Source organism: Taudactylus pleione, unplaced genomic scaffold (assembly GCF_031769625.1).
Source record: "Taudactylus pleione unplaced genomic scaffold, aTauple2 ptg000619l, whole genome shotgun sequence".
NCBI lineage: Eukaryota > Metazoa > Chordata > Amphibia > Anura > Myobatrachidae > Taudactylus > Taudactylus pleione.
In genome coordinates, this window is record NW_028285021.1 from 2,941,633 (window position 1) to 2,967,504 (window position 25,872).

At 42.0% G+C, this 25,872-nt stretch overlaps 1 protein-coding gene across 1 annotated transcript; it reads left to right on the forward strand.

Moving 5' to 3' along the window:
• The first annotated feature begins 3 nt into the window (after positions 1 to 3).
• On the forward strand, positions 4 to 24,870 carry PSMD13 (proteasome 26S subunit, non-ATPase 13). The gene is made up of 13 exons (XM_088454521.1): positions 4 to 237; positions 7,668 to 7,746; positions 8,403 to 8,437; positions 10,053 to 10,108; positions 10,210 to 10,253; positions 16,098 to 16,184; positions 17,462 to 17,633; positions 19,960 to 20,039; positions 21,380 to 21,505; positions 21,606 to 21,668; positions 22,034 to 22,114; positions 23,963 to 24,079; positions 24,552 to 24,870. Exons 1-13 carry the CDS (start codon positions 137 to 139, stop codon positions 24,645 to 24,647), a joined length of 1,137 nt encoding a protein of 378 aa, XP_088310647.1. The 5' UTR covers positions 4 to 136; the 3' UTR covers positions 24,648 to 24,870.
• The last annotated feature ends 1,002 nt before the right edge of the window (positions 24,871 to 25,872 follow it).

The window sequence follows — 25,872 nt, forward strand, 5'->3', positions numbered from 1 at the left end:
AGCGCTGGCGCTTTACGGCTGGTTACAGGAAGTGAGTGTGCAGGTTGTCGCTGATACTTCCGGTAGCGGGCACCCGGTGTTTCTCTCACGTTTTGTTCGGTAGCAGCAGATTATTTGTCCTTATTCGTCCCCAGACATGAGGGACGTGACCGGCTTCCTCCAACTGCAGCAGAGCCAGAGCTCGACGCCCGAGACAGCGGCAGTGTGGCACCGGCTGGAGGAACTCCACAACAAGAAGTGAGAGCAGCATCACATACAGTACCGCATCACACATAGCATTCTATACAGTACAACATCACCTAGCCTCCGGTACAGTACAGCATCACGCCTAGCCTTCTGTACAGTACAGCATCACACACAGCATTCTATACAGTACAGCATCACCTAGTATTCTATACAGTACAGCATCACACCTAGCATTCTATACAGTACAGCATCACACCTAGCATTCTATACAGTACAGCATCACATAGCATTCTATACAGTACAGTATCACACACAGCATTCTATACAGTATCACACACAGCATTCTATACAGCACAGCATCACATAGCATTCTATACAGTACAGTATCACACCTAGCATTCTATACAATACAGCATAACACCTAGCATTCTATACAGTACCGCATCACACATAGCATTCTATACAGTACAGCATCACATAGCATTCTATACAGTACAGTATCACACACAGCATTCTATACAGTATCACACACAGCATTCTATACAGCACAGCATCACATAGCATTCTATACAGTACAGCATCACCCCTAGCATTCTATACAGTACAGTATCACACCTAGCATTCTATACAATACAGCATAACACCTAGCATTCTATACAGTACCGCATCACACATAGCATTCTATACAGTACAGCATCACATAGCATTCTATACAGTACAGTATCACACACAGCATTCTATACAGTATCACACATAGCATTCTATACAGCACAGCATCACATAGCATTCTATACAGTACAGTATCACACCTAGCATTCTATACAATACAGCATAACACCTAGCATTCTATACAGTACCGCATCACACATAGCATTCTATACAGTACAGTATCACACACAGCATTCTATACAGTATCACACACAGCATTCTATACAGCACAGCATCACATAGCATTCTATACAGTACAGCATCACCCCTAGCATTCTATACAGTACAGTATCACACCTAGCATTCTATACAGTACAGTATCACACCTAGCATTCTATACAATACAGCATCACACCTAGCATTCTATACAGTACAGCATCACACCTAGCATTCTATACAGTACAGCATCACACCTAGCATTCTATACAGTACAGCATCACACCTAGCATTCTATACAGTACAGCATCACACCTAGCATTCTATACAGTACAGCATCACACCTAGCATTCTATACAGTACAACATCACACATAGCATTCTATACAGTACAGCATCACACACAGCATTCTATACAGTACATCACCTAGCATTCTATACAGTACAGCATCACACCTAGCATTCTATACAGTACAGCATCACGCCTAGCATTCTATACAGTACAGCATCACGCCTAGCATTCTATACAGTACAGCATCACACATAGCATTCTATACAGTACATCACATAGCATTCTATACAGTACAGCATCACACCTAGCATTCTATACAGTACAGCATCACACCTAGCATTCTATACAGTGCAGCATCACGCCTAGCATTCTATACCAGTGATTTTCAACCTTTTTCAACGCGAGGCACACTAGGCAAGATTTCAAAATTGCCAAGACAACCATCTGGCGATGCGGTGTGCGCAACCCATGAAAAAACATACCTATTGGCTACCACATATAAAAAAAAAACACATACATTGGCCTCCACTGAAATAAAACAGACTACATTGGCCTTCGCAGGAATAAAACATTCTACACTGGCTCTCACAGGAATAATACACACAACATTGGCACCCACAGGAATAAAATGCACATACCTTGGCCCCCAAAGAAAAAATAACATTGGCCCACACAGGAATAAAATAAAATTGGCCGCTACAGAAGCAAAACAAAACACATTGCTCCTCTCAGGAAAAACAATTACATCGATAGGCCCCACAGAATAAATCTAAGACACATTCACACAAATAAATAAAAACATTGTCTGACCTCACAGAAAATATCATCCACATTGATAATCACATACCTGTCAATGCAGAGCTGTCAGCAGCGTGAGAGCATGCAGGAGAGCAGTCTGTCTGTCCTGCGGAGCGGGCATGGTGAGCAGGTGTGTCAGTGACTGGGCTGTCTTGGGGATCGGGTATGTCGGGCAGGCAGGCTGAAAATGCGGCGTGCATGACCTGTGATGTCACGCCGCCTCATCTATGCAGGTCACGGCCCGGGCGCGCCTGAATCTCCCAAAGGAGCACAGCGTCAGCGCTGCCCGGTTCATATCTGCAATTTGACCGGTGGCCCTGACCGCGCTGCGGCACAGCGGTTAAAAAACGCTGTTCTATACAGTACAGCATCACACCTGGCATTCTATACAGTACAGCAACATACCTAGCATTATATACAGTACAGCATCACACCTAGCCTTCTGTACAGTACAGCATCACACCTAACCTACTGTACAGTACAGCATCACACCTAGCCTTCTGTACAGTACAGCATCACACCTAGCCTTCTGTACAGTACAGCATCACACCTAGCCTTCTGTACAGTACAGCATCACACCTAGCCTTCTGTACAGTACAGCATCACACCGAGCCTTCTGTACAGTACAGCATCACACCGAGCCTTCTGTACAGTACAGCATCACACCGAGCCTTCTGTACAGTACAGCATCACACCGAGCCTTCTGTACAGTACAGCATCACACCGAGCCTTCTGTACAGTACAGCATCACACCGAGCCTTCTGTACAGTACAGCATCACACCGAGCCTTCTGTACAGTACAGCATCACACCGAGCCTTCTGTACAGTACAGCATCACACCGAGCCTTCTGTACAGTACAGCATCACACCGAGCCTTCTGTACAGTACAGCATCACACCGAGCCTTCTGTACAGTACAGCATCACACCTAGCATTCTATACAGTACAACATCGCATAGCATTCTATACAGTACAGCATCACCCCTAGCATTCTATACAGTACAACATCGCATAGCATGCTATACAGTACAGCATCACACCTAGCCACCTGTGCAGCATCACACCTAGCCTTATATACAGTACAGCAGCACGCCCAGCCTTATGTACAGTATAGAATTGTAAAACTGCATCAAATTCCGTCCAGTGGTTCTTGTGATTAACCCAGAGAAACGCCTACCAGGGACTTTATTTTATACTAAGTGTGTGTGTGTGTGTGTGTATATATATCACCAGAGAGGGTCAGCACTCACTTGAAATAAAAATATTGCCTAGGGTGTCCATTCATTGGTATCCATAAGGTACTATAATACAAAGGACACTTGAAAAAAAGAACGCACTCACCAGGTTACAAAGGTTAAAAAGCAACCTACTTTAATGTTCACATCAAAAAGTTGTCAGAAAGTCAACGTTTCGACCGCATAAACGCGGTCTATGTGTCCTGATGAAGACCGCATTTATTTCTTTTTTTTTTATCAAAAGGTTAGTGTACCCCATGTTCTGAACTTCAGACATAAATATTAACAATTTATAAAATAACGATCATATTCAGGAACACCATGATGGAGGTTATAGTGCTTCCAGGTTTGCTGCCACCAGTAACCTATGTGAATATAAAAGCTAAACTTCAAAGTGTCCCTGGAAAGTGTTCTAAAATGTTTGCAACTGTGCTGACATACCCTAAGCACGTCACACTGACATAACCACATTATTGAGATAAATTAACTTGGTCATGCAACAATTACATCATATATATGGTGTTCATTCTAGCAACCTGCACCTATCACAACCGGTGCAGGTCCTCTTTTGTACCTGGGGTATCGCCGTCTGTTCAGGAGCTTCTAGCACACTCAGCTGATGCAACAAACTGCTGAGATATAGACCAGAGTGTCTTAGAAGCACCAGAGCAGAGAGCGACACCCCAGGCTGGAAAGTGGAACTGCACGGGTTGTGACAGGTGCAGGGTGCAAGAATTAACACAATGGGGGAGATTCAATTCAACGCGAATTGAATAGCGCTGGGAGGGAGCTCCTGGAGCTATTCAATTCAGTGTGCTGTTATTTTGGAGAATGCAGGTTCTCGCGACTTAACAAGGGTGTTAAGGCGCGAGAACCGGCATTCTCTGACTAAAGTGCCGGGAGCGCGGCTGTTAGCGCCGCGCTAAGCAGTAAAACAGCTGCGCACCTAGCACTTTTATCTGATCTCTCCTCGCATCCCCAGGGGGGTGCGAGAAGAAGCCCTTTGCCCGGCCAAACAGCGCGGTGTATTGAATAGCTTTGGGAGCTCCCTCCCATTGCTATTCAACATCGCACTGAATTGAATTCCTCCCTATATATTTACGGAATAGCTAAGAAAATATCAGGATCATGTAGTCCTGGGTTTTTCTTGTTATTCTGCGGTTTATGGCCAAAATCTCAGTATTACGTATTTAAAATTTTCCTTTTCATATTTGTAAAATAAGAACCTGTTAAATGGACTGTACCCCCTCTTTTCAGCACTGAGGTAACCCGATTCCCTTCCTCCTTTCTCATCCATTCCTTACTCCCTCTCCTACTCCTTTTCTTTATTTAATTTGACTTGTAACACATTTTCATTGCATATCTTATTCCTGCTTGGAATCTATTTTGTATTACTCTACCTACACTATAGTGTACATCCATGGCCAAAAGTTTTGAGAATGACACAAGTATTGGTTTTCACAAAGTTTGCTGCATCAGTGTTTTAGACCTTTTTGTCAGATGTTACTATGGTATACTGAAGTAAAATTACAAGCATTTCATAAGTGTCAAAGGCTTTTATTGATAATTACTTTAAGTTTATGCAAAGAGTCAATATTTGCGGTATTGACCCTTTTTCAAGGCCTCTGCAATTCGTCCTGGCATGCTGTCCATCAACTTCTGGGCCACATACTGTCTGATGGCCGCCCATTCTTGCCTAATCAATGCTTGGAGTTTGTCAGAATTTCTGGGTGTTTTTGTCCAACAGCCTCTTGAGGATTGACCACAAATTCTCAATGGGATGAAGGTCTGGGGAGTTTCCTGGCCATGGACCCAAATCCATCATGCTAGAAAAGGCATTGTTCATCACCAAACTGTTCTTGGATGGTTGGGAGAAGTTGCTCTTGGAGGATGTTTTGGTACCATTCTTTATTCATGGCTGTGTTCTTAGGCAAAATTGTGAGTGAGCCCACTCCCTTGGCAGAGAAGCAACCTCACACATGAATGGTCTCAGGATGCTTTACTGTTGGCATGACAAAGGACTGATGGTAGTGCTCACCTTTTCTTCTCCGGACAATCGTTTTTACAGATGCCCCAAACAATCTGAAAGGGGATTAATCAGGGAAGATAACTTTACCCCAGTCCTCAGCAGTCCAATCCATGTACCTTTTGCAGAATATCAGTCTGTCCCTGATGTTTTTCCTTGAGAGAAGTGGCTTCTTTGCCGCCCTTCTTGACACCAGGCCATCTTCCCAAAGTCTTTGCCTCACTGTGCATGAAGATGCACTCACACCTCCCTGTTGCCATTCCTGAGCAAGCTCTGCACTGGTGGTGCCCCAATCCCGCAGCTGAATCAACTTTAGGCGACAGTCCTGGCGCTTGCTGGACGTTCTTGGGCACTATTGAACCTCTCTCCTTGAAGTTCTTGATGATCCGATAAATGGTTGATTTAGGTGCAATCTTACTAGGAGCAATAGCCTTGCCTGTGAAGCCTTTTTTGTGCAAAGCAATAGTGACTGCACGTGTTTCCTTGCAGGTAACCATGGTTAACAGAGGAAGAACAATGATTTTCAGCTCCACCCTCCTTTTTAAAGCTTCCAGTCTGTTATTGTAACTCAATCAGCATGACTGAGTGATCTCCAGCCTTGTCCTAGTCAACACACTCACCTGTCAACCTAGTCAACACACTCACCTGGTCCTTTTGTGGCAGGGCTGAAATGCAGTGGAAATGTTGTTTTTTGGGATTAAGTTCATTGTCATGGCAAAGAGGGACTTTGCAATGAATTTCAATTCATCTGATCACTCTTCGTGACAGTCTGGAGTATGTGCAAATTGCCATCATAAACACTGAAGTAGCAGACTTTGTGAAAAATAATCCTTGTGTCATTCTTAAAACTTTTGGCCATGGCTGTACATTGAATTTTCCGGGCATAAACTCCCGGGAGGTTAGTGTTAGGCTAGGGGAAGGGGGAGGTTAGGGTTAGACACCCCCCCGGGGCACTTAGGTTTAGGCACTGAGAGGGGGGATTAGGGCTAGGCATTGGGGGGGGGAGGTTAGGGTTAGGCACCCTAAAGGAGGGGAAGGGGGGGAATTAGATTAGTTATACTTGCCTCTCTAGAAGACGATCGGATTTCCTCCTGTGTCGGGCAGCCGCTGTCGAGATTTGAACCTTATTTATGGATGATAAGCCTCTAACATTGTATGGGGTATATCTACTATGCAATGTGGAGGTGTTCCTCATAGCAATTAATCAGATTCTAGCTATTATCTTCTAGAAGGTGCTAAATAAATGTTAAGTAGAATCTGATTGGTTGCTATGGGCAACATCTCCACTTTTAAAAAAATGCACTTTAGTAAATATACCCCTAGGAGTTTGTGGTGTCACTTAACAGAGAGCGTCAAAATTACATTTGTATACAGATGGGTCCACATACATCTAGCCTCCTTGCAAGTTAAACAGCCCTTCTAGTCGCTCCATGCCGTGGTGTGACTCTGTAGCGCCGAGCATCTTTTAGTGCCTTTTTTTTTAACCTTCAAATGCTTATTTGCACAGAAATGCGAATAGATAGCACAAGCAGCTTCTGCTGTTTAAAATGATATGCAGCATGCCTATGCTCTCTGTGCGGGTGCATCTGCATGCGAATCGCTATGTTAATGTTATAGCTGCTGACACTGTAACGTAGCGCTTTGCATGCAGATATACTCGCAGTCACACACACAACATAGGCATGCTGCATATCAATTTAACCCGCAGAAGCTGCTTGTGTGATCTATTCGCATTGCTGAATAATACGCATTTGAAGGTAAAAAGACACATGAAAAGACTCTCAGCGCTACTGAGTCACACGGAGTTCCCGCGTTGTGTGGCGCGACTTGTAGCGCATGGAGGATAGATGTATGAGGGCACATCTGTATGACATGCCACCAAACCTCTGACCACTGGTGTTCTCAAAGTGCAGGCAAGAGCAAACATACATATTAACATTCTCTCTCTTATTTTATAATAATTTTTTTTATTGAGGCATCATAGAATAGTAATTTACAATCAAATAAAGAACGTTGTCACTGCAACAAAATAATGGTGACAAAAGTTTGATTCAGCACAGCATTGACAAATGTGGCCCTACAAGGGACCAACCAAAAATCAGAACGTGCAAAAGTTTTATCATTTTCACATGGCAACATATAAAAACCCTTTAATAAACCAAGCACTTGTGTAAGGTGTTTATTTTGCACGTACGGATCATAAACGTGGATTAAAGAGGACTTGTGTATGGTGTGTGATAACTGTATATGTTGGTGCGTCTATTTCAGGCTCTGGCATCAGTTGACCCTGCAGCTTCTGGATTTTGTAGAGGATCCTGAGTGTGCAAAAGGAGATGGACTCATCAAGGTGAGTGTTGCCTCACTGCTTCAGTTTATTTTGCCAATCACTTCAAGACAGTGGGCCTGATTCAGCAAGGATCGCTAATCTATTTATACGCACGCAACGCAGTCGCTAATATCAGCGGTGATATGTAAATGTTTGCATTGCGATCGTAGTCTGACATAAGGACGCCCACTTCCCCTTACATCCGGATACTTGGCCAACATAGCGAAACAATTGGTAACATTGGACCCATACGCACAGTTGAGGCAGGCCAGGCCTCACTCCTCACTATGAGGCCTCAGGCTGCATATGGTATCGGAGTGGATAATTTATGCACGCCCCTGAAACGGCCTGCGAACGCACTGGCACACCTGCATTTGTCCGACCACCCCCCAAACGGCATTTACTGTCAATCACTCTACTATGGCTATGCGTATCCTCTGCGATCACAGTCCAGATCATTCCAGATCGCAATGATTCACGCACTGTGATGCATGCGCAGAATGCATAAATCTGCCGATTGCGTGCGTATAAACAACTGCGTTCCTTGCTGAATCAGGCCCAGTGATAGGACTACAGACTAATAGTCATGCCATCATTCCATTATCTTCCGTTCTGTAATCATGTACCTATTGGTACACCACAGTAATATTCTCCTTATTCCTCTTCTCTTTCCTCAGATTTATGAGAACTTCATCAGTGATTTTGAGCACAGGTAAAGTATCTTCCTTGTAATCCTCCGCTGTATTCACGGCAATAACTCACTATACCAATTCTCCATATTCTAGGGGTGAACTTACTAAAGGGCGATTTTAATCAATTAAAAATGGTCTAAATCGATCAACATCGTAATTTTGGTTCAGTGACTAAATTGCACAATTACTAACACTTTAAAATCGTTAACCAAAAAAATTATCGGTTAGTAAATGTCCGATTTAGCTCCTGAAACACAGCATCGATGTGGATCGTTCTTCTTTTTGTTTTTCCTAATCGATTAAAATCGACCTCTTGAAAATTTACCCCGCGGAGTCCATTTCAGTATATGTTCTTCAGTATACTCGGTGGGGTTTACTGGTGAATACTGATGCTGTTTTTTTTTTTATCCAGCTGGTTTTCTTGCATCATCTCTTATTTGTGATACTTGAAAGTCACATCGCTACATGTTGATACAGCAGGAGTTAATACCGAAAAAATTTTATCAGGTCTTTATTTTATTTAGTTCTGCCTGCAAAAATTGCAACCAATGTGAAAATGTGTACATTTATCCACAGACATAAGATCTCAGAAGAGTTCCAAATGGCTGTTGTGCTATATTACTACTTACAGGGCAGAACTTGGTGGCATAGTAGTGTCACTGCAGTTGCTTTGAGCTTACCTGTGTTCCGTTAAATCCAATGCTTGGTATCCTGGCCATGTGTGCGATTGTGCTGTATTATCCAAGCCATGTACAAATGGCGGAATGTCAAGTTGTATTTTAACTTCTACACATTGTAAACGTGTGAGCAGGGCCTGCTTACCTCTTTGTCTGCTATTACCCAGTCTTGTTTTATTACTGCTTCGTTCCCAATTGTAAAGTGGAACGGAATATGCTGACCTTATATAAAGAAATGCAAATAAGTAACTTTCAAGCAGCTTTGCTGGGTTCCATAAAGCAGCTGAATGCTGAGACTGCCAGGTCCTGCCCAAAAGGTATGCAGTCGGGAAGCCGGCGGACCTAATCCCCACAGCCGGCTTCCCGACTGCTTAATCCCAGCGAGGGTTAAGTGACAGGCGTCTAAATCTAGAGGGTTAGGTTTGGGGCTCCCGGGGGTGACAGGGTTAGGCACCCCCCCGGGGAGGTTAGGGTTAGGCTAGTGGGAGGGAGGGTTAGGGTTAGGCACCCCCCCTTCCCCGGGGGACAGGTTTAGGTGGCGGGGAAGGGGGGGTTAGGTTTAGGTACTTAGACGGGGGATTAGGGTTAGGCACCCCTAAGGGAGGGTTAGGGGGCAGAATAGGTTAGTGAATACTAACCAGGGGACGTTCGGGTTTTTTTATCCTTGTCTGGCTGCCGCTGTCAGGATTTGAACCGCCGCCCAGGAGTCCGGCGGTAAATCATACCAATTCCTGCCCAAAACCACTCTAACCTTATACTAATCTTTGTTCAAAGGTGTCATCTCTTAAATGGACCATACAGTAGTATATTTTTCAGCTATGGTCTCTCCAGAAACGTTAATTAGACTGTATCCAGTATTTCAATCTAAAATTTCATGTTGTATTGACAATTATTTGTTTCCTATTGGTTATATTGAGCTGTTTTCATCTCCCCTGTAATGTGTATTTTTTTGTTTCAGAATTAATCCGTTATCTTTGGTTGAAATAATCCTCCATGTAGTGAGGCAGATGACAGGTGAGGAAATGTATACACTACTACTCAGCGAGATGTCTGTACTAGGCCAATCATTCCTCACTGCTGTATCACACATTCAGCTGCTGTTGTTGTCTTTCTAGATCCCACAGTGGCGCTTAACTTTCTAGAGAAGACGCGGGAGAAGGTAAGGTGTTCTCTCTGACATGTAATATCGTCTCTTCCAGGTGTATTCTTATTAAAGGCAAGGTTTTCAAATCATCCCTTCATTTACTGATACATACATGTTTTATTTCCTCTTTTTATTCAAACCAACCATGTTATTAGCCATGTGACCAGTGTAATCTGCGTATGAGGTTGCAGCCATCATTAATGGTTCCTCGGACATTAGAGTAGAAGTCAACAAATCAAGATGAATAAGATATTAAAATATCAGGATCCATTTTGCTCTTAGTTTGTCACGTTAAGGGGCGAATCCAATGAGCTGCGAAAAACGCCTTCTCCTGTGAATTTGTACTTGTCGTGCTATCCTGTTAGACGTGGTTTTTGTGGGTGCGAATTCTCCATAGCAAAAAGTTTTCACCACCTGAACAAGTAAAAAGTTGGGGAAAATCCCTATTTCAAGGTAAAATGTCAAGACTTGGTTCAAAATTAGCTTACTTTGGCTAATAATGACATGTTCTGTATAAATGGGACAGGTAGTTTTAAGATTGTAGGTGGGTGTTAAGGCTCATACACACTAGACGATATCGTTATCGTTCATAGTGTTCAGTATTTTCCAGTGCGTATGCATGATATGGTTAACAATGTGAGTTCCCACGGATTGTTAACGATGTCTTCCATCGCCTGAACTTGAAGGACAATCTGATGATATCGTCAGCTATTGCAAGTTCTGGGATGTGGCAGGGTAACATCACTGAACAATATCGTTCAATGTGTATGCTCAATGTCGTTCCCAACATTGAGCCCGGCAGTTCAAAGGATAACACTTAACGATATCGCTCATGGAGCATATCGTTAAGTGTGTATGAGCCCTTCGAGACGTAATTTCAAGGTTTTTTTTTTTTAAAGTGTCTTTAAATGACACAAATATATACATATAACCATTTTTATACACCCCCCAATTTAAAAAGAACATTTATTTAAAAAAACTCTAGAATTTGCCTGTATCAGAAATATGCCTAAAACAGCCATGTGACACAATTTAAGAACTGCAAATACTTTTATTAGGGCCACGAATTCTCTTCTATAATGTTATCCTATATCACTTTGCCTTTTGGGGTACAGGCAGATGTCCCCATTTCCACCTATACTTCTCGCAGGTAAAAGCAGGAAGAATATTGGTGTGAATGCCGCTTTGCTATTTTTGGGATGGAAGTACGTGAAAAATGGGTTTGTGTGTAGTTTCGATAAGCGGAATTCGCACACAAGAAAGGATGCGAAAACTTAGTGTGCGAAAAATGATCGCATTATCACGGCTAATTGAATTCCCCCCTAGGTATGACATAATACAAGTATATTATTGAATGTGTGATCCAGAGCAAGATGTGTTAGAATCTATGTACTTTGCATTGGTGCCTCCGTTTTTTGGGGGGTTTTTTGTGTACGTAAAAAATCTTTGGTACAACGCAAGTGGTCTAGCTAAACCCAGTGCAGGGAGGAACCGTACAAGTTTTTCAACTGTTATATACAATGAAGTACAACCAACTTAACAAACTTCTATTACAACCTGCATGTCTCCTTAGAAAATGATAGCTTCTGCCATACCACCTGGTATCAAACCTGGATGGTTACACAAGATCCACCTGTCTCCTTGTGTTGACTGATAATCCACTGGCCGGCGCCTCCCTGCCAGGCTCTTTCAGCCATATTTTATATTTAATAATTGATTATTTTTACTATTCCATCCCTTATCCTAACAAAGCATGTTTACATTTCACTGTGTTGACAGTAATTTTGAGATTTTTTTTTTTTTTTTCCTGGGTACATTGTTTTATACTCAGACACGAGGTGTATATATGTGTGTGCGTGTGTGTGTATGTATGTATGTATATATATATATATATATATATATATATATATATAAAATATGCAGGTGTGGATTAAATGCTGCATAGTAAGAATGCTTGCAAAAATAGAAGTATTAATAATTTACTTTTGTCACTTAACAAAATGCAAATTAAATGAACAGAAGAGAAATCTAAATCAAATGAATATTTGGTGTGACCACCCATTGCCTTCAAACCAGCATCAATTCTTCTACGTACACTTGCACAAAGTCAGGGATTTTGTAACATCATAGTCAGGTGTATGATTAACTCACAGATGAATATTTTTACTCACAGATTAATGTTCTGTATGTCGAGGTCAGTTGACTAATTTAACTGCAAGAATATAATCTGCATTAGCGTCTCCTCCTCATCACGGTGACCTCCTTGCAGTGGTAGAGGAGATGTTGCTACAACATGCTTATGCTGACCAGAAATATCAGGTCATCTGTATGTGTCTCTTAATTGCCTGTTTTATCATTAAGCAATAATTACTAGCATTATGTTGGTGCTTTTAACTCTAGTGAAATGCGATTAAAAAGACAAATATGAAATGCATTTGTTACTAGCATATTACTAAGCAGGAGCTTACCGGGAACTGGATAAGTATCTATTGCAGGACATTACTAGAATGGTTTTAAAAGGAGAGGTCATAATCATGGGTGACTTTAATTTACCTGATGTAAACTGGGAGGTGTCTGCTGCAAGTTCTTCTAGACGGGGCCACTTTCTAAATTCCCTTCAGAGAGCATCTCTCAAACAATTAGTGAGGGAGCCCACTCGCAAAAATGCTATTCTGGTTTGATACTCACAAACTGTGACAGAATATCGGATGTAAATGTGGGTGAGAACCTAGGATCCAGTGATCACCAAGCAGTATGGTTTAGTATAAATACAGGGTCCAATTCATGCCATACACAAACAAAAGTGTTAGATTTTAGGAGGGCTGACTTTGCAGAGATGGAGAGATGTGTTACTGAGTCAGTGGCAGATTGGAGGAACTTGGAAGGAGTGCAGGAGAGGTGGGTAAAAATAAAAAATGCAATACTGAAGGCTACAGACCTTTGTATTAAAAGGGTTAGGAAAAGCACCAGGAAAAGGAAGCCAGTGTGGTTTACAAAACAGGTATCAACTAGTGTGAAAGCAAAAAAGATGGCTTTTAGGAAGTATAAGCAGACCCAAAATAATAACGACAAAGAGGCGTATCTTGCCAGAAGGAAGGAGGCTAAGAAGGTGATTAGATGTGTAAAGGCAGAAGCTGAGGAGAAAATGGCCCAGTCAGTAGATAAAGGGAGCAAAACTTTTTAAAGTATATAAGTGAAAGGAGGAATAATAAGACTTAAGGCAGAGAGTGAGTACATGATCGAGGGAGACAAAGAAATAGCAGATCATCTAAATATTTATTTTTGTTCAGTATTCACTACAGAAAAAGAGGGGATGGGGCCACAGTTAAGTTGCAGAGGCATTCATAAAAATGAAGTACATAAAACTTAATTTACAGAGGAGAGGGTCCTAACAGAACTCTCTAAACTGAAAGTGGATAAATCAATGGGGCCAGATGGGATACATCCAAGGATACTAAAAGAGCTTAAAGGGGTGCTGGTAACACCATTAACAGAATTATTCAACCAGTCGCTAGTATGAGGAGTGATTCCAGAGGACTGGAAAAGAGCAAATGTAATACCACTGTACAAAAGTGGATGCAAAGAAGAAGCAAGTAACTACAGACCAGTAACTACAGAGCAGTAAGCCTTATATCAGTAGTGGGATGTAGTAGTGAGTAACTACAGATCAGTAACTACAGACCAGTAAGCCTTATATCAGTAGTGGGATGTAGTAGTGAGTAACTACAGATCAGTAACTACAGACCAGTAAGCCTTATATCAGTAGTGGGATGTAGTAGTGAGTAACTACAGATCAGTAAGCCTTATATCAGTAGTGGGATGTAGTAGTGAGTAACTACAGATCAGTAAGCCTTATATCAGTAGTGGGATGTAGTAGTGAGTAACTACAGATCAGTAAGCCTTATATCAGTAGTGGGATGTAGTAGTGAGTAACTACAGACCAGTAAGCCTTATATCAGTAGTGGGATGTAGTAGTGAGTAACTACAGATCAGTAAGCCTTATATCAGTAGTGGGATGTAGTAGTGAGTAACTACAGACCAGTAAGCCTTATATCAGTAGTGGGATGTAGTAGTGAGTAACTACAGATCAGTAAGCCTTATATCAGTAGTGGGATGTAGTAGTGAGTAACTACAGACCAGTAAGCCTTATATCAGTAGTGGGATGTAGTAGTGAGTAACTACAGATCAGTAAGCCTTATATCAGTAGTGGGATGTAGTAGTGAGTAACTACAGATCAGTAACTACAGACCAGTAAGCCTTATATCAGTAGTGGGATGTAGTAGTGAGTAACTACAGACCAGTAAGCCTTATATCAGTAGTGGGAAAAAATATTGGAAACACTATTAATAGAAAGAGTGGTGGAATATCTCAAATCCAATAATTTTACAGGATCCCAAACAGCATGGATTTACTCAGGGGAGATCATGCCAAACAAATCTTATTGACTTTTTTGACTGAGTGACAAAAGTAATAGATCATGAGGGGCCATAGATGTAGTTTATCTAGACTTTAGTAAGGCTTTTGAGAGGGTCCCACATCGCAGAATGATCAACAAACTGGAAAGCTTGGGATTGGATTCTATGACTGTTGAATGGATAAGATCTTGGTTGCAGGATAAGAAACAGAGAGTTGTAGTAAATGGAGTGTATTCACATGAGGAAAAGGTTACCAGTGGAGTACCCCAGGGATCTGTACCTGGGTCAGTGCTTTTTAATATCTATGTTGGTGGTATTGCAAATAATATTAAAGGGAAAGTATGCCTTTTTACAGATGACACAAAGGTATGCAACAGGGTAGACACACCAGGAGGGGTAAATAAATGACTGAGGATCTGGGTAGACTAGAGGAATGGGCAAGAACATGGCAACTACAGTTTAATGTAAAAAAAATGCAAGATCATGCACTTGGGTCCCAATAACCTAAAGGCTAAATATAGTATCAAGGACTCTATATTGGAAAATACAGAGGAGGAAAGGGATTTAGGAGTCACCATTTCAGAAAACTTGAAGGCCGGTAAGCAATGCACCAAAGCAATGAGGAAGGCAAGTCAGATGCTTGGTTGCATAGGGAGAGGAATCAGTAGCAGGAAGGAAGAAAGAAGTGATAATACCACTGTATAGGTCAGTGGTACGTCCTCATCTAGAATACTGTGTTCAGTTCTGGAGGCCATATCTCCAGAAGGATATAGACACATTAGAGACGGTACAAAGAAGGGCAACTAAAATGGTGCATGGCCTACAGCACAGAACTTAACCTAGAAAGACTAAAAGATCTTAATATGTATAGTTTGGAACAGAGAAGGGAAAAGGGGGACATGATAGAAACTTTCAAATACATGAAGGGTTTTAACAAGCGACAGGAGGGAAGCATTCTTCAAAGGAAGAGATGTACAAGAACACGAGGACATGCACTGAAACTGGAGGGAGGTAGGCTCAGAGGAAATTTGAGGAGAAATTACTTTACAGAAAGGGTAGTGGATAAGTGGAATAGCCTCCCATCAGATGTGGTTGGTGCTAAAACAGTGGAACAATTTAAACACGCTTGGGATAGACATAAGAATATCCTTGAGAGACGTAAGGAGTAAATAGGGTTGAAGTTGCCTAAAGGATACATGAAAAGGGGCAGACTAGATGGGCCAAGTGGTTCTCATCTGCCGTCAAATTCTATGTTTCTATGTAAGCCTCTATAGTGTAATTTACCCACAGGTAATGCATGGGTCAAGTATGTCAGTAAAGCGCATTCATTTAACATCTGCGTCTGTGACGCCTTAGGAAGTTATCAAGTTTAGATGCATTTATCACTGGTCAGTTTACATATACGAAATTAACTGTTTGCAATTTTTTTTTGTAACATTTATAGGTAAAAAGCAGCGATGAGGCTGTGATACTCTGCAGAACTGCCATTGGAGCTCTGAAACTGAACATTGGAGACTTACAAGCCACTAAGGTGTGTGTGAGACACTGTTTTGTACAGAGTAATGAAGGTAAAGTCTTCTCTAAACTAAGCTTGGATGCTATACTTTAAAGTGCAACTTATTCTGTGTAAAAAAATATATATATATATATATCTGAAAGATGTTTGCACCAGTACTTTTATAGTATTTAAAGTCTTAGGTCATCTTTTCATGAATAAGTGTCCTATAAGAAGCTGTAACCACTAGATGGCGCTAATATGTCTCTATTCTATATGGAGGACGCTGGATACTTACCACTTGGGTTCTGTATCTTATAGTAAAAAGTGTAATCATACAAATAACAGAATAAAGTATTTTATTGTAATATAACATCACTATGCTTACTGAAATGTTTATAAATAAGACATAAAAAAAATAAATGAAAAAATAACTAGTGAAGGGGAAAGGTAACTGGTAAAAGAAACATTGCACAACCCAATTCTAAACTCAATATGAGGTGCTACACTGCTGAGACTTGTAGTACCATGCCAGAAAAAGAAAATGCAGGTGAACACTAAGCACTAAGAATAGTGGTAGTCAAAATAATTCTGCTAAACTATATAATAAACATGAAGTATTAATGAGGTTCTTAGCACATTTGGCCAAAATGCCTGCCCATCCACCACATTAAGCTGAACCCCATCAGATGGGTCCCTAACATCTTTATTACTAACACTCGGGCAGAATTTACAAAGCAGTGGCTTCTGTAAGACGCTGCTTCCTGGCGGGTTGCAGGTGAACATTTAAAACTGCACTTGGAGTCCGTGTAAAGTCTGGTGTGCTTTACACTAACTCCGAGTGCGGTTTAAAATATTCACCTGCAACCCGCCGGGAAGCAGCGGCTTACAGAAGCCACTGTTTTGTAAATTCCCCCCATTATATCAATTTATCAAGGACTTACCATAATAGTAACCATTCTAATATGTAGACAGCAAGTGTGCACCTGCATTTTCTTTTCTCTGCAAGGTAATATGCAGCAGTTGTTTAAAGCTTAAAAATTGTCCAGCAACATTTGAGGAGGTTTCTCGCCACTTCACACTGCGTTCCCTAATATTCTATACTGCCAAGCCAAACCTACTCGGCAAACGCAGGCTTAGTACTTACAATGTTTTCCCAGCTAATTAAGGTTTACAGAGTCTGCCCGGGATCTCACACATGTAACTACCATGTGGTTTTTCTGTGTTGAGTCCAGGGTGCTGAACAGCAGGTGGGGCGTCATAGGTTGCCTATTTCTGCTGCAGAACACTGAATGTTTGATTTCTATCCGCAGGAAACCATTGAAGGTGTGGATGAAATGCTCGGAGCACTGCCTGGTGTGACTTCTGTGCACAGTCGTTTCTATGACCTGTCTAGCAAATATTATCAGACAATCGGGAATCATGCTTCATATTACAAAGATGCTCTGAGATTTTTGGGTTGCACAGACCACAAAGACCTACCAAGTAAGCTCCAAAGACAAACTAATTCCTGCTGTAAACACTCTGTAGATACTACAGTGCCTTGCAAAAGTTTTCACCCCCTTGGCTTTTTACCTTTTTTGTTACATTACAACCTGTCATTTTTTTTATCTGAATTTTATGTGATGGATCTGCACAAAATAGTCTAATTTGGTGAAGTGAAATGAGAAAAATATATATAAAAAATAATCTTTATAAATAATATTCTGAAACTGTCATGTGCATATGTAATCACCACCTTTGCCACGAAGCCCCTCAAAAGCTCTGGTGCAACCAGTTACCTTCAGAAGTCACATAATTAGTGAAATGAAGTCCACCTGTGTGAAATCTAAGTGTCACATGATCTGTCAGTATAAACACACCTTTTCTGAAAGGGCACAGAGGTTGCAACACCACTAAGCAAGAGGCCTCACACCATGAAGACCAAGGAGCTCTCCAAACAAGTCTGGGACAAAGTTGTTGAGAAGTACAATTCTGGGTTGGGTTATAAAAAAAAAATTAAAAATAAAAATATCCAAATCTTTGATGATCCCCCCCGGAGCACCATCAAATCCATCATCAACAAATGGAAAGAACATGGTACCACAACAAACCTGCCAAGAGAGGGCTGCCCACCAAAACTCACAGACCGGGCAAAGAGGGCGTTAATCAGAGAGGCAGCATAGAGACCAAAGGTAACCCTGAAGGAGCTGCAGAGTTCCACAGCAGAGACTGGTGTATCTGTGCATGTGACCACAATAAGCCGTACACTCCATAGAGCTGGACTTTATGAAAGAGTGGCCAGAAAAAAGCCATTACTTAGTGATAAAAATAAGAAGACACGATTTGAGTTTGCCAAAAGGCATGTGGGCGACTCTCCAAATGTATGGAGGAAAGTGCTCTGGTCAGATGAGACTAAAATTTAACTTTTCGGCCACCAAGGAAAACGCTATGTCTGGCGCAAGCCCAACATATCCCATCATCCCAAGAACACCATCCCCACAGTGAAACGTGGTGGCAGCTCTGTAAAGCGCTGCGGAATATGTGTGCCCTATATAAATAACTGGTAATAAATAAATCATGCTGTGGGGATGTTTTTCAGCAGCAGGGACTGGGTAACTGATTCGAGTTGAGGGAAAGATGGATGGTGCTAAATACAGGGATATTCTTGAGCAAAACCTGTTTCATTCTTCCTGTGATTTGAGACTGGGACGGAGGTTCACCTTCCAGCAGGATAATGACCTGAAGCATACTGCTAAAGCAACACTCGAGTGGTTTAAGGGGAAACATTTTAATGTGTTGGAATGGCCTAGTCAAAGCCCAGATCTCAATCCAATCTGTGGTTAGACTTGAAGATTGCTGTTCACAAGTGGAAACCATCCAACATGAAGGAGCTGGAGCAGTTTTGCCTTGAGGAATGGGCAAAAATCCCAGGGGCAAGTTGAGGCAAGCTCATAGGGGGCGATTCAATTCAACGCGATGTTGAATAGCCGCAGGAGGGAGCTCCCAAAGCTATTCAATACACCGCGCGTAAATCTGAGCAAAGTGCCGGCGCGCAGCTGTTTTTCTGCTTAGCACGGCGCTAACAGCCGCGCGCCCGGCACTTTGGTCAGAGAATGCTGATTAACACGCCTTAACACCCTTGTTAAGGCGCGAGAACCGGCATTCTCCAACCACACAGCGCACTGAATTGAATAGCTCCGGGAGCTCGCTCCCGGCGCTATTCTATTCGCGTTGAATTAAATCGCCCCCACAGAGACTTATCCAAAGCGACTTGCAGCTGTAATTGCCGCAAAAGGTGGCTCGACAAAGTACTGACTTTAGGGGGGGTGAATAGTTATGCACGCTGAAGTTTTCTGTTATGTTGTCCTAAATGTTGTTTGATTCACAATATAAAAAAAACACAACTTCACAGTTGTAGGCATGTTCTGTGAATAATATGATGCACACCTTCAAATAATCCATTTTAATTCCAGGTTGTGAGGCAACAAAACATGAAAAAAGGCAAAGGTTGTGAATACTTTTGCAAGGCACTGTACAAGTTTACACTGTTTCCTTAAACCAATCAGTCCTATTGTAATGTTATATCTAGTTACAGTAGCAGTTTAATTGACCAAATTGATAATTAGCAACAAGGGAATAATATGTCATCCTTACTGGAATGTGTTAGTCATATTAGACCATCTACACAAGATAAACCGCTACTAAGAATAATGAAGACGGCACAATTACATGGCTGGTTCCTCTGTAGGGGATACCCAGGATATCAGCTGATTGTATTCCATAGTGTGCGTACTTCAGAAAGTGATGTTTCTTTATTGCCCTACTGTAGTTTCAGAGCAGCAGGACAGAGCATTCACTCTTGGGTTGGCTGGTCTACTAGGGGATGGAGTCTACAATTTCGGAGAGTTGGTGAGTTACTCTAGTTGTGTCATTATGTTAATGTGATTTTTATGGTGCTTTCACTTTGACTTCAAGAGCGCTCAGTTGTGTTGGTCTAGATTACTAAGCACACTGGGCCTGAGGCCGAGGGGCCCGCAATTCAATCCGAAATAGCAAGCGTAAATTGCATTTACTTAAAACAGCCACATTTCTAAACATTTTGGTAACTATATGTGTCTGGTTTAGGCACACATCAGTCACTTTGGGGCTGATTCTGAGTTGGGAGCAAAGCAAAAAAACCAAACAGCTGAACAAACCATATTGTAATGTAATACATTTTTTCTGCATCTAGGGTAAATACTGACTGCTGTTGCTTTATACTTACACTGTAATTTAGATTTATTCACGCCCCTCTAAAATCTAAATCTCTCTACACATTTTATATCTTCCCCACCCTCAGTGCAGCATGGTTCTAAACTTAGAATCAGCCCCGTTATGTGCAACAAATGCATTGTCTGTAAGGCATAAATTAATCTTATGCTGCCCATCCACTAGGCGATTAAACCTAGCGATTGAGCGATAACGGCTGTCTATATCGCTCAATCAGTTGGTAATCGGGCAGTAAAATGTTAAAAACAACCAGCGATGCACGCACCCGCTGGTCATTTTTAAGATCTATCATCGCCCAAACATGACGGTTAATCTGACGACCGCCGTCAGGTTGCCATGTTCGGGGATGATTGATCTGCATACACTGAACGTTCAGTGTATGCACCTCACACCTAGGGGGACGACGGGGCGATTACTACGTCGTAATCGTGCCGTCGTCCCCGCATCTAGTAGTGGATGGGCAGCATTAGCGAAACATCTGTAATATAGCTGTCTCTTGCGTACAAATAAAAATGTGGCTTACGCACGCAAATGCATAAAGCGATCACCAATCTATAACAAAGGGGCATTTGCAAACATCTGATCACAAGTAGTTCTGCCAGTGCTGGCATCAGTCGTCATTATCTGACCACCCACAAATAATAAGGCATTCTGAGGCGTAGATGTGTATTTGCCCCAGTCTGCATCTGTTTGCAGTTGAGCAATCATTACCTTACTGCACATGACCTACGTTAGAATACAGCAGTTCTGCCTGTCCAGCAACAAGCAGGCATAACGGCAGAGGAGTCACACACTTATGCATGGCGCGTATGTTACATCCAGTGTTCTGCCCATGGTTAAAGCAAATTCATTCAAGATGTACCGCACTAACTGGCATAGTACTCACTCGACATCAGACCGACTATATACATATTCAAACCTACTGATTTTATGTTATCACAAAGTATATCCTGCAATGTTATTTTGATGTCTTCCTTCAGCTGATGCACCCAGTCCTGGAGTCACTGCGTAACTCTGAACGACAATGGCTGATAGATACCCTCTATGCTTTCAACAGCGGCAATGTAGAGACCTTCCGGGCTCTGAAAACGGCATGGGGAACACAGGTATTGGGCAGGATTACGTCTTGTCTGTTTTTTTGCAGCAACATTCAGTCTTCACTGTGCTGTTCTACCGGTTCCTTACCTTGTTCCTTTTTTCCTTCAGCCGGACCTTGCTGCCAATGAATCCCTTTTACTAAAGAAGATTCAGCTACTTTGTTTAATGGAGGTGAGAGGCTTTGTAAATGTTGTATGTAGACATGACAAATGTACCAAGCTCTTGCATCCTGATGACGCCTAGGGGTAAATTTACTAAAGTGAGAGTTTTTAGAAGTGAGTTTTAGAAGAGATGTTGCCCATAGCAACCAATCAGATTCTACTTAACATTTAACTAGCACCTTCTAGAAGATAATAGCTAGAATCTGATTGGTTGCTATGGGCAACATCTCTTCTAAAACTCACTTCTAAAAACTCACTTTAGTAAATTTACCCCCAAGACTTAAAAAAGTTCAGTTCCCCTTCCAGAAGCTATACATGTATATAATGGGACTATTAGTGCTTGTCTTTCTAAGAAATGCTGTTTTTGTTCTATAGATGACATTCACCCGGCCAGCAAACCATCGTCAGCTGACATTCGAAGAGATAGCAAAGAGTGCACAGGTCAACGTTAATGATGTGAGTACAGACTGTTGCAGCAGAGATGTGGGACTGGTTTTTGTTTTATTTATATTTTCTCCTTGTTCACTTAATTAACTTGATGTGATTTTGATACTTAGGGGTCTACTCAGCAACAGTGACGTTGTTGCCCCGAATATTATCGGGCAACATCGTCACAATTTAGAAATTATTACATTTTATAACTGCTATTCAGCACATTTGTATGCAGGGACAGCGGTTGCATTAACACTCTGTCCCTGCAATGTTACAGAAGGCATTGCTCTCGGGTTTCCAAAAACGAAACCTCCTGATTCTTCTTCTGTGCATGCTCAGTCATGCGCTTGCGAATAGTCCCCGTCCATGCTTTGCGGTGACTGCCGAGGGCAAGTCCAACTCCAGCCTGTCCAAACTGTCCAAATTGATTGAAATGTGTACACAGGCTTTATATTAGTCTGTATACATTTATATTTATCTGCTATTTATATATAACTATAAAAGCACATAGATAGAAATGTATGGAGTTGGGCTTACACTCGGTGGTCACCACAAAGCAGGGACGGAGACTGGGGCGGAGTTTCAAGACCCTGCAGGGACTTATGGGAAAATTTCCTTCTGTCCCTGCAGTTTTCAGGATATTTAAGGATTTCCATCATATAACGCCAGTCTGAGATGGTGTTATATAAAGTAAAAAATATTTTTTTGAGTAATGTAACGCTTTTTGCTTTGCTGAATATCAAAATGCGTTAAAGCACTGTATCAATGGCTTGATCACTACAGTGCGGTACTCTGCGATATGGGAAATACTGGAGAAGATCGTTGCTGAATAGTAGACTTAATGCGAAAATTATAGTTTCCGCATTTTTTATGTAAAAAATAATTACTGTATAGACCCCTTAGCCTTTCTTGTTTTCCCTCCTTATTATATGTAGCTGCCTTTGTCATGGTCTTATATAATCTATATACAGAAGACTTCATGCAGCTGGGTATGCTCTGTGAATATAGGGCCTGATTCAGACCCACTCGCGAGCGGCTGTCCGCTCGCAAGTGGGTCGATGGTGTGCACTGAGCATGCACACGACGGAGGGAGCTCCGTCGTGCGCATGCGCGAGACGCGACGAGCGAAGGACTTTCCTTCGCTCGTTGTGTCTGATCAAAGGGGGCGTGCTGTCGATGTTGATTGACAGCACACCCCCTTTGGTAGGCGTGCCGGGGGCGTGCCTCCCAGACGGGGGCGTTCCCAAGGGAACGCCTATCGTCAGAAGCCGGCCCACTGACATCACTAGTGATGTCAGTGGGAGTGATTTTGGCTCTGATAGAGCCAAAATCACTCCGGGCCTTGCGGTTGAGAAACTCAACCGCAGGCTCTGGCACGCAGTGGCGATGGTCAAGACCATCGCGACCATCAACCTGCACGCTCGTATAGGCTGTGGGTGGATATAGCTATACGAGCGTCCAGGAGGAAGCTCCATAATTATGGAGGTGGGCCCTGATTCAGAGCGTGCGCTCTGGTCAGAGCGTCCGGCTCTGAATCAGGGCCATAGTCCATAGAAAACTTTTATATATAGTCACCATTCATCTGAGAGCTCCTATTCTAATGCTTTTTCCTTAAAGTCCATATCTCAGCCGGTTTATAGTGGGTAGAGATAATATCAGTCTGTAGGCGATGATTGCTGTTGAATGTTTGAAGGGTTACATTAGTCTGTAACCAGTCGGAGCATTAGTCTAGCAACACTATACGGCATCAACTGCGATCATCTCAAAACACTGTGCATGCATGGGACAAAGCTCATCCGTCCGTCTTATTAATTCTGCAATGTATTAGTCTGATCATAACTTGTCTGTGTACTGTTGTGTTTTATCTCACAGGTGGAACTTCTTGTTATGAAGTCCCTGTCCGTGGGTTTACTGCGGGGCAGCATTGATGAAGTAGATAAGAAAGTACACATCACATGGGTTCAGCCACGTGTTCTTGATTTGCAGCAGGTACCTGTAGATGTTCAGCTTTCACTGTTAAACACCACATAGGGATTAAATGATCACCCCCATTCAATGATGAGTCCTAAACCACATCTTCACGGCTTATGGGATATGATACTGAAATGACTGTTCTTGTGTATGATTCCAACCAATCTAAAAAGTACAGGTCAACAGATCAAGTTGGCAAGCCTGTCACTCACACTGCGCCTGCTCAGATAGAGAAGTTCCTCCATCCTTGCAATGCAGCTTCCTGTGTAGTGGTGAAAAGGAGCATGAATAACAGTTTTGGTTAAGTAAGGAGCTATCTCAGACTATGGGCTGTGCGTGTCCTGCAGTCATTTCAGTCTTGCTGTATGCTGGCTGCCTGCATTATATGCCAGTGGTCATAGTTGTTATCTGGTACTCTTGTAAGGTTTTGTTGGGTTGATGACTTGTTTCAAGTTTGTAAATCTGAATAATTATTTTTGTTTTTTCCTAGATCAAGGGCATGAAGGACCGTTTGGAGTTTTGGTGCACAGATGTGAAGAGCATGGAAATGCTAGTAGAACACCAAGCCCATGACATCTTAACATAGAGTCAGAATCCAGAGATTACACCAGTTCCCCTCTGACCGGCTGCACTTGTCAGTGTGATATACAGGTTATTCCAGGACTATAATGGAGCGATATCCCCTTCCGATGTTTGAGGCAGCTGCCATGTTTTCCGGCTGTATATAGAGGTTGCAGCCTCTTTGTTTCGCTCTAGGGTTTGTGTCTGGCCAAAGATGGCAAATAAACCAATTTCTGTAAACTTCTTAAGTGCTGTATTCAAAACTTGTGTGGATATTGGTGAATGCTGTTATCAGGAAACACAAGGTAGTCCAACCAGAGGTGGGGCCGGAGCGCACAGCTGTAACGTCAACTGTAAGAAACATACTGCCTCTGTCACGATTGGCTGATGAGTGACCTATTTCTGTCTAGTCCCAAATATACACAAAATCAGATTTAGATTTTTTTTTTATACTCATTGGCCGAAAGTTAGCTGCATTTCATGCAAAATGAAAACTAAACTAGATAAAATAAAAATAAACTAATTCGTACAATGTATAAAGGGGTAGAACTATAACTCCTCAAAATTTGACTGATCTACTAAAGATTAAACCTAATCTTATTTTTGAGATAAAGTGTATATGTCTTCAATACAACTATCCTTTTAGCGCTGTATGGATAAAGATGCCTGGCGTGACTCCCATGCTGTGCACTGTCCTCAATTTTGCATCTTAGTTCACCTAAAGTGTACTTGGTATTTAGTGCTTTGGCGCAGCTAAATCTCAAAATCTGTATCGTGCTACGCAGAACTATTTTGTGCAATTGGTCGATAGGTGTATGTGGACGGATTGGGTACTTCATCCCAGCATTCAGAATCACAGCAGCGTGATACCAACAGTGAATATGCCAGCAAATTTCATAAGTATTTTCAGGGGCTAACCCTACCCCTTCTCATGCAGCCTAACCCTACACGTTGTTCAACATTCTGACATCTTGCCATCGGGATTCTGGATGCCAACTACATCCCATGTGTACACATTTGTACGTGAAAACTACTATAAAGGACAATGTATTTTATATATTTTTTGTTTAATCTGCTAGATAGTGTATCTAATGTGCAATTAGAGATAGAGCAGTGGTTATAACAGCTGTTTTGGCATATTACACATTCAATAAAATTAGCATGCATTGTAGCAACTGGTATTTTATAACGTCTTGAAATCATTTTGCTAGTGTGTGTGTGTATATATATATATATGTGCCATTTGTCCA

What these genes read in the sequence shown, in the direction of transcription:
- PSMD13 (XM_088454521.1), top strand. Translation starts at nt 137, where the DNA reads ATGAGGGACGTGACCGGCTTCCTCCAACTGCAGCAGAGCCAGAGCTCG. An exon ending in ATCAGTGATTTTGAGCACAG is followed by an intron (nt 8,438 to 10,052) that starts GTAAAGTATCTT and finishes TTTTTGTTTCAG; the next exon opens with AATTAATCCGTTATCTTTGG. An exon ending in GTGTTCTTGATTTGCAGCAG is followed by an intron (nt 24,080 to 24,551) that starts GTACCTGTAGAT and finishes GTTTTTTCCTAG; the next exon opens with ATCAAGGGCATGAAGGACCG.